The sequence below is a fragment of the Rhinoderma darwinii genome, chromosome 4, assembly GCF_050947455.1.
Source record: "Rhinoderma darwinii isolate aRhiDar2 chromosome 4, aRhiDar2.hap1, whole genome shotgun sequence".
Lineage (NCBI taxonomy): Eukaryota > Metazoa > Chordata > Amphibia > Anura > Rhinodermatidae > Rhinoderma > Rhinoderma darwinii.
The window spans coordinates 16,114,349-16,129,429 of record NC_134690.1 but is presented as its reverse complement, the minus strand read 5'-3'; the positions used below and the strand labels follow the sequence as shown (position 1 = coordinate 16,129,429).

Below are 15,081 nucleotides of genomic sequence, written 5' to 3'. Positions count from 1 at the left end.
GGAAATGAAGTATTACACAATTCTCAGTGAACTCAATTGACTGCCCATGTAATACACAGATGTTGGCTCTTTGCCTCCTCTAGTAACTCCCAACTCTCTAAAAGGGTTTTTGACTGTTTTTTGTTTTATTTTTTAAACCAGACAAGAAGTAAAGTCGTCTCATGCTGGTCAGAGATTCTTTACATCAGACATTCAAGTCCAATATTTGGATGAGACTTTAATATTCCGGGCAGCACAGCGCGCGCTCAGGCTAGGGGCCAGATTTTGTTCTCTGATGCTTTCAAAAATAAACTCTTATGTCATGGGTATTGACGAGAGGCTCCATGGAAGGAAGTTCTGATAAGGGATCAGCTCTTCCCTGCAATGCAGATAACTAATGTAACTAAGGTCCGCCTGAGAGCGCTGCCACATCCCTTTCATGTCTTATCACCAACCCCCTCCACATCCACAACAAAATAATAGACTATATTAAATCACAAATATGTGTAACCCTTTCCCTGCCTGGCCACAGATGTTCTTTCAACAATGGGACTGGCTTGACCTAGAGCAGTGGTCTCCAACCTGAAGATCTCCGGCTGTTGCAAAACTACAATTTCCAGTATGCCCTGAAAGGCTGCAGCTGATAGGAGTTGTAGCTTCCCAACTGCTAGAGGGCCACATGTTGGGGTCCAGGCCACCTTATCAGGGATGGATAGGATCCCTGATCGGCCATCAGGGAGGGTGGGCGATGGAGGCCTCAGGGCAGCGGCGAAACTGCCGCTATACATGCTGACTGCTATGGGCCCTCCAGCATGAGCGGCCCTGTGCTGCCCGACACTTATGTACTGGGCAGGGTGGCGTGGCTAGCACTGGGCGACAGCCACATTCAATTGTATCTGCATCCTTAGGACACATACAAATTAATACTATGGCGGAGCAGGGAGCCGTATCTCTGCTCTGCCATTCGCTAGGCTACAGGCCACGTTAGGCCTGCAGCCTATAAGGTGCTGGGACAGGATCCCTATGCAAGGCCGGCGCGATGATGTCACTGGATCACAACGGCTGTCGTCGTTTCACCGGCTGCTGGGGAGACTGTGGAGCAGCTCGGTTCGTTGCGGGGACAGGGCTATGTGAGTACAAGTTGGGTTTTTTTTGTGTAAGGATCTACAGGCGGCTATGGGATCATTATTGAGATCGCAAAAAAATGGAGGGGGAGATCTACAACTTGGCAGCCTAGCTGTATTTTGATATTGCACACAGAACTGATAAATGTTCATGGGTGGGTGTTGTGGGGGTTGGGGCCCAATCAAGCGTTTGCTATGTGGCCCAGTCTTTACTAATTACACCCATGCCTCAGGGTATATGTGCCCTCCCAATGATCTGGCCCAAAACTGATGTTGCAGGGTCTGAGGGGGCGGTGCATGACAGAGATTCAAAGTATACAAAAGAGAGAATCCTTGTGTCATGCTCCACCCCCTCAGACCCCGCACTAGGCATAAGACAGTGCATCGGTTTTGTCTGCTGTTGGGGCAAAAAAATTCACAAAATAGCAGTGTGTCTGTAATTCTGCATTATTGTTGTTGAATACTCCCCCTTTGCCAGGCTGCCCAGACCTTGGAATATCAGCAGCGTCAGGACTAGGTCAGTTGTGAGATTGGTGGCAGCAGGATATTGCAGAAGGCAGCGGAGAGCCAGAGCCCCTCACATTCAGCAGCTGGACATGTACACAATGCCTGCACAGCCCCGAGAGTCTAGAGTGGAGCCGGAGACCAGGGCCGGATTTAGGGTATATTACCACTTGTCCATTTTATGCAAATTGGGGCAAAAGAAAAGCCACAAAACCAGCACGTGTCAATACACCCTAAACCCAGGCAGTATTTTTGGGTGGAAAAGGTGGCAACCCTAGTCCTGAACCACAGTGGAGCAAAGGACATCGCTGGACTCTTCCCATGTGTCACATCACTGGAGCAGCCTGAGGCGATATTCACATGACCATGAAAAGAAAAAAAAAAATGCCCATTAAAAACGGATCAACTGTTATATTTTTATGGTCTTTTTCCAGGATGAATTTCATTAGTCAGTTTTTTTGGTCCCAACCCCCTGAAAACAGTGCCCGTGTAGATTGTGCCATTGGGGCTCCTGCTACGAGAGGAATTCCTGGTCAGAGCATTGTCGATGCACTTGCTGGGGACTCCGCTCCTGGAGGAGCCCCGGACGTCACTATCCATATATGGACAGTGATGTCAGGGGTTCCCTACAAGAGCGGAATCCTCAGACAGAGCGTTACTCACACTCTGGCCAAGAATTCTCGCATTACAAAGCCCTTAATATCACGGTCTATACGTCAGGACTTTCCCAAGACAGGCGTCATCGGCAAGAGCGCTTGCGGTGCTTTGGCTGGTGTCGCCATATTTGAAAGCCCTGACATATGGACAGTGACATCAGGGGCTTTCCCGGGCCACATCACTGGCGCAAATGGCTTCATGTCATTAGTGAGTCCTACCTGTGAGGTGTTCAGGCCTTATTAACATAATAGCTCTGATCTGTTGGTCTGTTTATTACACATATATTGCATTCTGCTTGTTCCTATTTGTTTGCTTTTTGACCTCGGATCTACATGGTGGACACATTGGTTTCTTTATGACTTTATATTCACGCATTTACAGAATAAGCCGTGAACATGGTCTGGATGAGCGAAACGTCGGCTTATTATTGTGATGTGAAAAATTATTTCTTGAGATCTACTAGAAAATTGTATGTGGACCCCCTCGTAATTATTGAGTTTCAGCTACATCCATTGCAAACAGGTGCACAAAAATCAAGCACACAGACATGCAATCTCCATAGACAACCATTGCTAGTAGTATGGTTCACACTGAAAAACTCAGTGCCTTTAAATGTGGCCGTCATAGGATGTCACCTTTGCCTAGTCAGTTTGGGACATTTGTGATGATACATCTGCCCCAGTCACCTGTAAGTGTGAAGTAGAAGCATCTAAGTGTAACAACAGGTCAAGCCACACAGCGATAGAATTAATAAACTGCCTCCGGAAGTGACATGACCACAAGAACTGTGCGCTGGGAGCTTCATGAAATGGGTTTTCATGGTTGAGCAGCCGCACGCAAGCCTAAAGATCACCATGCACAATGCCAAGCGGCTGCTGGAGTGGTGTAAAGCACGTCGTCACTGGACTCTGGAGCAGCGGGTTTTCTGGACTGATGGATCACTGCTCACTATCTGGCAGTCTGATGGAGGAATCTGGTAGATAGCATTCTCCTGGCAACAACCAAACCCAGACTGCATAGTGCCTACTGTAACATTTGGTGGCAATGGGGTAATGGTCTAGGATTGCTTTTTAGGGTATGTTCACACGCTGAGCCAAAAACGTCTGAAAATACGGAGCTGTTTTCAAGGGAAAACAGCCCCTGATTTTCAGACGTTTTTTGAGCAACTCACGTTTTTCGCGGCGTTTTTCGTGCCGTTTTTTCGGCCGTTTTTGGAGCTGTTTTCAATAGAGTCTATGAGAAAACGGCTCCAAAAACGTCCCAAGAAGTGTCCTGCACTTCTTTTGACGAGGCTGTAATTTTACGCGTCGTCTTTTGACAGCTGTCAAACGACGACGCATAAATTACAGGTCGTCGGCACAGTACGTCGGCAAACCCATTCAAATGAATGGGCAGATGTTTGCCGACGTATTGGAGCCCTATTTTCAGACGTAAAACGAGGCATAATATGCCTCGTTTACGTCTGAAAATAGGTCGTGTGAACCCAGCCTCAGAGTTTGGACCCTTATTTCCAGTGAAGGGTTAATGCTACAGCATACAAAGACATTTCACATAACATTGGCTCAGTCCTTTCCTGTTGCACTGCAAGATCCATAAAAGACATGGGGCGAAGAGTTTGGGGTGGAGGAACTTGAGTGGCTGCACAGAGCCCTGACCTCAACCCCATCCAACACCTTTAGAATAAATTGGAAAGGCAATAGTGAGACAGACCTTCACCCCAACACCAGCGTCTGACCTCAAACATGTTCTTGTGGATGAATGAGCACAAATTCCCAGACACCCCAAAATCTTGAGGAAAGCCCCCAGGTAGAGTGGAAGCTGCAAAAGAGGCCCACGTTCATCTCAACCCCCACGGTTTTGGAATGGGATGTCCAACAAGCTGATACAGGTGCGATGGTCCCCAAACATCTGTCTGGATATTGTATTCATAATGTGCTTTATGGCTGACCCCCTCACTTCTGTGGACACGTACGGTGTGTAATATTGGGAGGATGTCAGTGGGGGAGGGGGGGGTGTCCTCAGACGAGGATCATTTATAGAAATAAACTAGACTGGCATCAGACGTTGAGTTACAGGTTTTCTTTTTAATTTCCTAATAGTACAATACTAAAATAAACACAAATTAAAAAAAATTCGTAAAACAAAAAACTGTACAAAAAAGCAGTATACTACATGTTAATTACAGAACAGTCTACTGTCCAAAAGGCACTAATCCAGAATAGGAGATACGATGATACAGGACTCGGCTTAAACTAGTTTCTTTAATACATTAGGTTCTTGTTTCTGTTTCCGTCCATCCACATATAGAAACAAGGATTTATTCTCTACACACATTGTTATATTTGAGAGCCCTACCCGAGATGGTGCAGTACTTCTCCCCCGGCAGAGGGTAAAGCGCCAAAACATTTTATTACCTTTTTCCCATGTGGTCTCCGTACAAAACTTTTTGGATTTTCCTAGTCAAAAACATTGGCACAATTGGGCTCCAAGGAGAGTCTAAACACATTATTTCCTTTAGAACTGACGGCATGGTCCTGATTTGACCATAGGTTCTGCCGATTTCCTATAGGAATGGAACCTTTAATGGGTTAACCCCAATTCAATCGTACCATGACGACCGATTCCTTTTCCCACATTGAGCTTCCAATTTTACAGTAAGGAGAAGTTGATCTCAATGACACTTCGCATGGGGCAAATACGTCAAACGATCCATGCCGTGAAGTAGAACTAGAAGGCTATATCTACCCCTAATTTACAGGACACCCAGTTCTCCGTAGAGCTTCAGTTATGGTAAAAACATTGGGTGTCATTTTGGAGAAGCCCTCCTCCTCCTCCATTCTCAATTTGATCAAAAAGTTTGCTTCGGTAAAAGGTGATGATCAAACCCGGCCTGTGACTCTAGGGGGCCAATCACGGAAAAATGTTCAAGTCCACCATATGGAGTCCTTCATTCCTTACTTGAGGCCCGAATGCTCTTTACCAGAATTTCCCTGTGATCAACCCGCAAGTAGAGGTTTCCAATAACGGATACCAACTAGATTACCAGCGCCTATAGGAGGGGAGAGGTACTGCACCTTGGAAAACAGTGTTATACACATAAGACAAGACAGGCAGTACCCAACCCCGATGCTGACCGGTAGACCTCTCGGCCTTCGGTTTTGGCAGCGGTAGGATTAGAGACAACAAGTGAACAAGATAGGATTTTAAAATAAAAAATGAAAACAAAAAGCCTTTTTTTTTTACATTTCCGACGCTCATCCTATACTACATCCTCCTTCTGCTTAGCAGAAAATTGTACGTACACAAAAATACAAATACACAATTTTGTAGAACAGTGTGATCTTAATATAGTCATATATATATATATTTATATTTATAATGAGTGGCAGGATAGGTTGTAAATAGAGCTTTTTGCACTTTTGGCTCATATGCAACAAGGCTATAAATTCAGCTTAGCTTTTTATGGTTTTTGTTATTTTTCACTCAGGGGTTGTATTTTAGTAGATAAGCTTTCAGACAAGTGTTTTGCATTATAAAGCAGCATCCAGTTTGCAGAGGGGGAGGTGGGTTGTCGGGGAAGGGACAGAACGTACATTCCTGTATGTGGTGTCTAGTATATGAGAAGCATGTGGGGGGAGGGGTATGTACAAGGTGGTGGATCATGATGGGTGGTAGACCAGAGGCCTTTATATCATGGAGAAGTTCTAATAGTCAACAGGTTTTTCTCCCATAGTCCAAAGTGCTCACCACTCTATAGGCCAATATTTCGAGACTCTTCCCGAATACTACAAGCAACCCAACACATTCCCCATGTTGACCTATTCCCCAAGTCATCGCTTATCAACAAGGACCAAGTGACACAACAGAGAGCACCTCCATAGTCACGGCATTGTGGTGAGAGCCACCTTGGCTATGGGCGGCCTCAAGAAGCTGCCGGAGAATTATGATGGGTTTATGGAGGAACACCTTCTATTAAGTATTGCTGTGACCATTGTGGTTGACCATTCGAGGCTTAGAAGATTCTCCTCACGACAGTATAGGTTCATTTTTTCACTTATTTTTAACATCGGGAATTAAGAAACATCATCCAGTAGACTGAGCGCTGTACAGATCATATTGCTTTGCGTCTTACGAAGTAGACTCGTGAATTTAACGTCCCTCAATCACACATTTACAAGGCGAGGATCCAACAAATGAAAAAATTACTACAATAAATATTAACACAGAAGTGTCCAATCTTATTGGTGTATCGTTACGGGGGTCATTGGTTGCCTGTAGGGGAGAGGAGGGTATTGTGTCCATGGACTCGGCCCCGAGGGACAATTCAGGACAGTGGGAAGTAGAGTTTCCTCAAAGCCTAACAAATTGACCTTAAGGATCTCCATTACCATTTCTTTCTTTTTTTTGGGAAACTATTGGCTCCTTCGGATCTACAAAGCGACTGCCCAACTGAACACAACCGGTGGCCATAGTATATGGTATTCCGACCATAGATCTTAATGGGATATGCCATAAATGTCTGTAGGTCCAGGTCCCTTAACCCTCGTTTTACATAAGAAGTTGGTCGATGAGAAGTAGGGAACATCTGGCCCCATTTGGGATTTACATAAACAGTGCATTGCTGCCCATCTTCGAATGCAAAGAGGCGGCCCACCTACCAGACATTTAAGTCATTGGTCAGAATACCCCCTTTAAGTTCTCATTCAGCAACCAGTCTTCTAATCCAGAACCAATACCAATCACTTGTGTCAATCCCTCGGTCGATATGAAATCTAAGCATTCCAGGTTCATACAATATCTATACAGGAATGTGGTGAGGAGCCAAGTAAAGCTCAGGTGGAGAATCCAGTGGGAGAAAGGACCCAACAATACAACAGGAGCAGAGGTATTACCTTCACCGGGCAGGAAGCATATTTAAAGTGGTAGGCACTTGCTTGAAAGTCTACATAAAAAGGTAGAGGAAGTTCGAGGGGTTCCCCGGCCACAGTGGAACTATAAAAATGTTATGTTACGGGCCGCCCGCCTCCAACCAGAACTCACTGCGACAAACATTTATATATTGGGTAAAAATCCAAAACAGGAGAATTTATATAGAGCAGAAACGGTCATAAATCATTAAAGGGTTGAAGTATTATGGAAAGATTGCTAAAATTTCACAACAGCAGGACCCCACTGATCTCACGGTAACTTTACTGCTCTCCTATTAACCACTTAGTACCCAGCTTCACAAATGGAACACAACGTGACCGGGAATCTTCAATGTCGTCTCAAATTAAGAAAACGTCCCCTGTAAACCAGGTATATGTCCTCGACCTATTACTGCCAAGTACAAGTTCTTCAAAGGGCTGAACTTTTGACTATGTATTTTTGAAGGGATGTCTGCCCTTCACCTTCTATACTACTGGCCTGATTATGTGTCAAACCTCCTATTTTTGCACCCCCTAGTATACCATGCCAACTTTAAAGCCATACCCTGCCCATGACTGGGCTGGGTAAGGGTGGTAGAGGAGTATTCCAGTCAAAAAACATTTATCACCGATCTGTGATGGTCTGATCTCTAGGACCCCCATCGATCTCTACAATAGGGGACCCCAGTGTCTCATACCCCCCAAAGGCGAGTTTGAACAGAAAAGACCTACACCGGATAGGTCCGAATTCCAGATTTCGGTCCAATATAACGACTGGGTCCTTAACGCATATCACATTCAATAATGCAGCAAAAATAGCCATGATAAAAATGTATTTGCATAAAGCCCATCTCGGTTCCGATACCAGGACTCTTCTCCCCTCCGGGCTACCTAAGACAGTGTTACCAATTTTGCTGGTCTCTGCTTTATTCCCCATCCTACAGCTACAAGAACTTCCTGTGACCACCTCCATACACGTAGCTACATGTACTCACATGGTGGTCACCTAGACAGGAAGTCCTGTGGTTGCTCAGCAACATACAATTCCAGAGCTTGTAAAATACACTAAGTGGGAACTACTAGAAAAGAAACAAGAACATGGGGATATAATCCTCCGTATACTATGGACAGACCGTTACTGCAACGATTCAATCTAAACTAATTATTGCATTAAGTGAAAAACAAAGACCATTACTGTCTTTCTGCAGTTCCATCTCATACGTCTACCCACTAGAAACAAAAACCACCATTTGTGTGTCACATGACACGAGGAGAATAGGCTGAAGATCACAAAATCATTGTACACAGGAGCCAAAAGACCAGATCAGTAATATACGGCCCAAGAGGCTAAAAAACATTCACAATATAACATAAATCAGGCCGAGATGAGAGCTGGTTAATAGGAGTTTAAAGCACAGGGAAGTTAATCATCGATATACCCGACAAGTTATGTCGCACCACAATGATCGCTACAGACAATAAATTCTAACAGGGAGGGATACAATTACATTCAGAGTGACTTTTCGTATAGTGGATGTTGTTTTTATATTGTATCCACCGAAATGCAATTTAGGTACATGCATAGGATAATTTATTTTTGGGCGTTGAGCGTAGATAAGATGGAAGGGGAGCCATTCCGTCAGTCTTCATCATTACCAGTATTGACCAAAGCCCTAGGACCCCTTCGACACAGCTTTGATTTTTTGGGTAATTCTGCAGGTCACATGAAACGGTCAGGTTTTTAATGTGTAGCCAGGTTCAGCTCTGAAGACATTAACCCCAAATGGGGTCCCAGTGTTTTGGGTCAGTACCAGGCGTTCGTAATGTTCACCTACAGCCCCACTCCTCCCCCAAACAAAGAAACTATTACATTTTTTATCAATTTGTCAAAGTACACGAGGGGTTAAAAACTCAACAAGCCTTTAAAATACTTAAAATGTTCTTAGAATTAAGTGCCATAAAAAAAGTAAGTTGTGGGTTCTCTCTGGTATTGCAGCTTCGCTCCATTAAAGTGAATGCAGCTGAGCTGCAATAACACACACAACCTGTGGACAGGTGTGGCGCTGTTTTTGGAAGATTGGATGTTTCTTGTAATCCTGGACAAACCCCCTTAAACTTGAGCTAGAAGGTTCCCTTAGGGCTGTGGAGATTATTAGTTTACATAGTTTGGTTTATTTGCATCCTCTCCCACTGGGCCCATTAATTCAGCTCTATTAGGGCTTCGTACAAAAGCTCCAACTTAAAGGGGGGGGCCCTGGTGACAAATTCCCTATGGGCATCGTCTGATTTGGTAATGCAGCGGTAAAATGATCCATAACCAAGATGTAAGGTGGCCTATGATAAGCACCGAATGTAGGTAGCAAACCCCTTCACAATGTGCATTAGCTTGTTGTTCATTATTTTTGGGGTGTCCGCTCTCGTGAAAACACAATTTAGTCAATAGAATACAAAAAATGTTTCAAAAAATTGCTGAGTCCACATGGACTACGACAAAGGAACGCATCTTCTGGCAAACGAGAACTCAACACTAATTAGTTTTACAAGGATTATGGCAAACTCCCAACGGGATGTCAATGTATAAAAAGCAAAAAGGTCAAAAACGTAAAGAAATTTTTAGTTTTTTGTGAAAAATCATAGGTCAAGTAAAAAAATTTGGGGTAGGGATTATCACCATTTTAATACGATAACTAATCACAAATATAAGGGGTTAAATGGACAAAAACATCAAAGTTTTTAGGTTTAACAACAATTTGCCCCGACTCAAATTTGCCAATCTTCTAAGTAGTAAGGCACCCAATAACGCAGCTCGACTAGACAAAAACATTTCTATGTACACATAATTAAATATATAAAATTAAATATCTGCTATTGAAAATATATCTGGAAAAGCAACCGAAATGCATCTCTATATAAATCACAAAAAAATTAAAAAAAGTTACTGTACACATTGGCTTGGTCTTCAAAGAATTGGAGATGAAATGATATATATTTGAATTACTATTAAGAGAATTATTAGATGAAATGTCAATTAAAAAATAAAATACAAATAAAGCATGAAACAAAATCCCCCAAAAACATTCAAAATCATTAAAAAAAATGACCAACTAGTTGTGATAAAAATTTGAAGATTTGGAGCAAATCACATTAGAATTTAATTTAATTTTTTATAATTTTTTGGGGCCAAAAACAAGTTTAAAAACATCCATGTAGGGAAATTTTAAAGTATTGCTCATCAAGGAAAACATGAATATCATCAACAAGATCAAGATGACGTGGTGTGGCGGGATGTGGTAATTGCTCATGTTTAACACCCACGTAATTTGCTAGAAGATTGGTAAATTTTGGAATGTTTTTGAAAAAATATAAAAAAAATTAACAAAAAAAAATTTGCCTGCTGGAAGTGATGTATTTATCAGAAGGGATGGAAGGATTTAGCTCATTCCAAACAATGTGGAATCCCTTCCGATAGTTGGAAATGTATTCAAAAACAGCGGCGCTCCTTTTCCCACCATTCTGTGTTCCGCAAGTGGAACGCTCAGGACTGAAACCCCCCCCCCCCCTCCCCCTAGTGGCTTCTTCTGTATTTGTGAACCTCAACCCTTACATTATTATATTTCTAGCCAGGATAGATTCCATCAAAGAAGACCCGCTCCTGTTTTTTGGTAATATAGGGCCCTTCAATGGACCGTTGATACATGGCACATGTCTCACGGTTGGCTAGATATCCAAATGTTGTGGGGACCCTGAGGATGTTCCTTTAGGGTCTATTTCTATGGGGAAAGGAAAAAAAAAAAAAAAAAATTTCAAAAATCTCCATGGGTGAGATGTTCCTCAATTCTCGGATCACAACGATACGACGCTCACAACATAAGGGTCCATATGCAGGACCTGAAGGGTGGCACATGCTGTGTTGCACACTCGTTGGCACTCTGCTGTATGACACCTCCATGAGGCACCATATCCGTCCATAAAAAAAATTTGTAGGTTCAACCTCCGAAGTATGGCACACAATAGAGCATATCCCAATTTTTGGAATTCTCATAGAATTCATAGGAAAGAAACCTCTAAAATCTGAGGTTCGGTATTGGCCCATAGAACTCTCCGAGCGCCATACTATGGATTATTACCAAATGTATAGTAAAACCGCCATGTGCATAAGCCCCATACTTTATATGATCTGCCAGGAGATGTGGGGGAAGGGAAACCATTGGTAACTTTTAAAACACTTTGTTTCAAACCAAATATCTTCATAATACCTACTAGAATATTGACCCAGGAGGACAAGAATACAAGTGTTACAATACTGCCCCCTATTGATAAGAAAGTTTATATAATAATACTGCCCCCTATGGACAAGATTATAATTCATATAATACTGCCACAAAAACATAGATCTGGATGGGTAGAGGAATATTAGACAGGAATTGGTCCAAGTTAAATACCATAGAGCGCATGTCACCACTCATGACTAATAGGTGTGAATTAAGTGCAAAGTAGTCAGAGGGTGAAGGGCAGATTAAAATTTACAACAAAATTGCAGCATGGTGGAGTCCAAACAAAGCAAATGTCCTACTGATGGTCCTAATGTATATACGATATTTGCGGTCAGGTCTTACCATGGGAGATGAGAGGAAGACATACAAACTACTCGAAAGACCCTATTACCTGTTTAATGGGACCCTAAGGCCGGTCATACACGAGACGGATACCGGCCGAGCGATCGTTTGGCCGACAGCTATTCCTCCCGACTCCCGCGGACCCACGCACCCTCGGCCGAGCGTGCATGTGTTTTCAATCGGAAGAAATGACAAAACCGCTGGCAGACTCCTCTGATCAAAGATCGAATGATAATTTGGCCAAAACCGATCAACCCGAGTGATCACTATGATTCGCATCATTTTGTCCCGCCCCCCTCAATAAGACAAAACCTCCAATCCCATGACAAATACCCATCTTATTTTCTCCGCAGCACGTCCTTTTCCCATCCCAATCTACTGCATCGCCCCAGTTTATAAAACGACTTGGCACCATCCTACGACTTTGTGATGTGACCACTACTATTGTGTCTATTACATGTACAGACATGGTGGTCACCTATACAGCAAGTCATTGGCAGCTGGAGATTCGGAGGTCATTAGAATATACAGATGACAGTGCTGGAGTGAAAAATGCAAAGCATCAGGTTAATCAATATTTTAACGTCATTGGATTATATGAAAGGGATTTGAGTTAAAGGGGTTGTCCAGGGTTAGAAAAACTTAAGTTGTTTTTCCTCAAAAACAATGCCACATAAGTACATGGGTTGTGTCTGGTATTGTAGCTCAGTCCTATTGAAGTGGATGGAGCGGAGCTGCAGTACCACGCACAACCAGTGTACAGGTGTGGCGCTGTTTTTCGAAGAAAATAGCTACAGTAGGTTTTTCTGAACCTGTACAACCCCTTTAAACACTTGAAGTGATAAATTATGATTTTCAACATTTATGCTTAGGTATCACGGAAAACGGGCTGTATTGTATATGGATGGGCTAAAATGTGCAGTAATAAGTAGGAACCAGAATCGTGGACCGGAGGACTAGAAGGACAGGAATCCTAAAAACTCAATCATACATTAACCCCGTAAAAGAAGAGGGGGGGGGGGGGAAGCTCGCAGTAATAAATAAAAGTGCATTCATTAGTAAAACTCCTACCGCATGTAACATTGGGGAGCAATTATGACTCACAAATCTTATAATATGGCTTGTCTGGTACTTTTAAAACACAAAGGGTTGTGCCGAAATAAAAAAGTTCAGGCAAATGATACCTGCCTATCCCAAATGACCACAGGTTTCATAAAAAAAAGAAGAAAAAAAAAAAAAGGACAAACCCTACAAATCCCAAATGACATGGGCTAGAGTCTAATTAAAGCGGCGGATAAAATTCAATATTAGGATACATTGGCCCGTGACACCGAGAGAAAAACATTAACTTTTTAGCGCAATTTAGACAATTGAAAGTCACGGCAGAGAAGTTTATCAAGTACCAAAATGTATTCAGTGCAAGAGGTGGTGATCTGTGCGCCCTGTACAGAGACAATACAGCGAATTGGCTAAAAGCGTCTCTGCTGCTTATTAGTGCTTAATACAATGCTGGGAGTTCCTGCTGTGAGAGAGGCAGCTAGGGCTGCTTCATTCAGTCTTAAAGGGGTAGTCCAGGCACAGGCAACTGATGACCTAGGTCATCAGTATATGATCGTTGGGGCTCTGACACCTGGATCCCGCACCGATCAGCTGCTCCGGCTGTCTATGGAGGTTATGCAGGGTATGCAGTATTTGGAGCTGGAAGCAGACGGCTCCAACCACTGTTTGGCAGCCGTGCAGTAGAACAGCAACTCTGCACCTATTGACTTGAATAATACTGCAGCTCGGCCGCTATTCTGTGACCGGAGCCATCTGCTTCCAGCATGGACATCCAGTGCATGGAGGCAGCTGATCGGTGCAGGGTCCGTGTGTCGAACCCCCACCGATCATAAACTGATGATCTATCCTGTGGATAGGTCATCAGTTGTCCGTGCCTGGACAACACCTTTAAAATGGCCATACGTTATTGAATTCAGACGGACCTTTTCTGAACGACATGCCATTCATGAAGGTTTGTGTTTTGGACGACAACGCCATAAGTTAATACGGCGAATCGCCGATCGATCGCTGCCTTGATCTGGGGCCTGGTTTGGGCTTCTATTGATGGGATGCAGCTCTGTCATTTAGCATGTGGGACATTCCAAGGACTAATCCCGACAACAATCCAACACAGTAGATCAACTTTTCCACACACGTCGGTCTTCGCTAGGCGTCTCTCACGAAAAGGCGTCGACGGTCGGCAGAAAATGGCCGCCTAAAATCTGTAGTGTATGGCCGGGTTTAGAGACAGCAGTTCACACGGCTGCTTTAGGGACCGCCTGCTGGAATATCGGGTGGAATTTTGGCAAAATTAATAATAGAAACCTAAAAATTTCACATGAGGCCGTGTAGGTCTCATTCATACTACACCCACGGAGAGAATATATATATTTTTTTGCTTGACATAACTCCCTTTAAGCGTCTCCGGCTTCTGCACAATGTTTAGTGTTCTTACAAAGGAGAATTATGGAAAAGATTTGCCTGTTTGGAAAGCAAAACTGGTTGCTGAAAAAAAACACAAAATCAAAAAAAGCCCAAAAAAGCCTTACAGGTATAATACAAAAAAAAAAAAGAATAATAAATACCTCTGCAGTGGCGCCCCTTACTGGCACCATTGTTAAATAATACAGTTCAGGATACAAGGACCAGTTGATTCTCAGGGTAAGGCTGCATTATATGGTATAGGACCGGTACTGGACCGGGCCATCACGACTCCTTTACGGGCTTCCTACTTTGGAGAAAGTCTTAGCAAAAAACAAAAAGTGCTTAGAGTGAAGTGACGGACATACAGGGGGTCGGGGGGCTGGAAGCACTTGTGAACTGGAATGCCAGAACGGAGTAAAGCGTTCTAGACCTGGGGTACGGGGTGGGTAGGTTTATGGCTGGAATTAATACTGAGAATAGCGGACGCGAAGGTTATGGGCACCATGCCATCTTCACAGGACGAAACCCTACCAGCTAACGCGACGGACAAGAGAGAGACTGCAGTTATACTGATAATAGGAACACATATTAAGGACCGAGGAAAGATTGCTAAGGTGCTACTTCTAAAATCTAAAGTACATTATTTTGTTTTTCGGATCGACCCTTCCCGCTGCGTAAAGGGATCAGTCGTCGTCCAGAGCTTCCGTCTTGATCTCGCCAGTGCCTTGCCGAGCCAGTGCTAGGATGGTGTGATTGACAGCTGCCATTTCCACGGCTAAGGAGATGGGGTCCTGGTGATCGCTATGACTGGTACTGTCATCCTAAGTATGT

General features: G+C 43.6%; 1 protein-coding gene across 4 annotated transcripts in view; it reads right to left on the bottom strand.

Moving 5' to 3' along the window:
• Positions 1 to 4,328: 4,328 nt before the first annotated feature.
• Positions 4,329 to 15,081, bottom strand: part of HMBOX1 (homeobox containing 1) — an 86,198-nt gene continuing 75,445 nt past the window's right edge. For 3 of the 4 annotated variants that reach the window (XM_075860863.1, XM_075860864.1, XM_075860865.1), the window contains exon 10: positions 4,329 to 15,071. In XM_075860863.1, coding sequence (XP_075716978.1) covers positions 14,934 to 15,071 — 138 coding nt within the window. In that variant the 3' untranslated portion in view covers positions 4,329 to 14,933. Of the gene's footprint in view, positions 15,078 to 15,081 lie in introns of all 4 variants that reach the window. The other variant, XM_075860866.1, reaches the window with a different exon arrangement.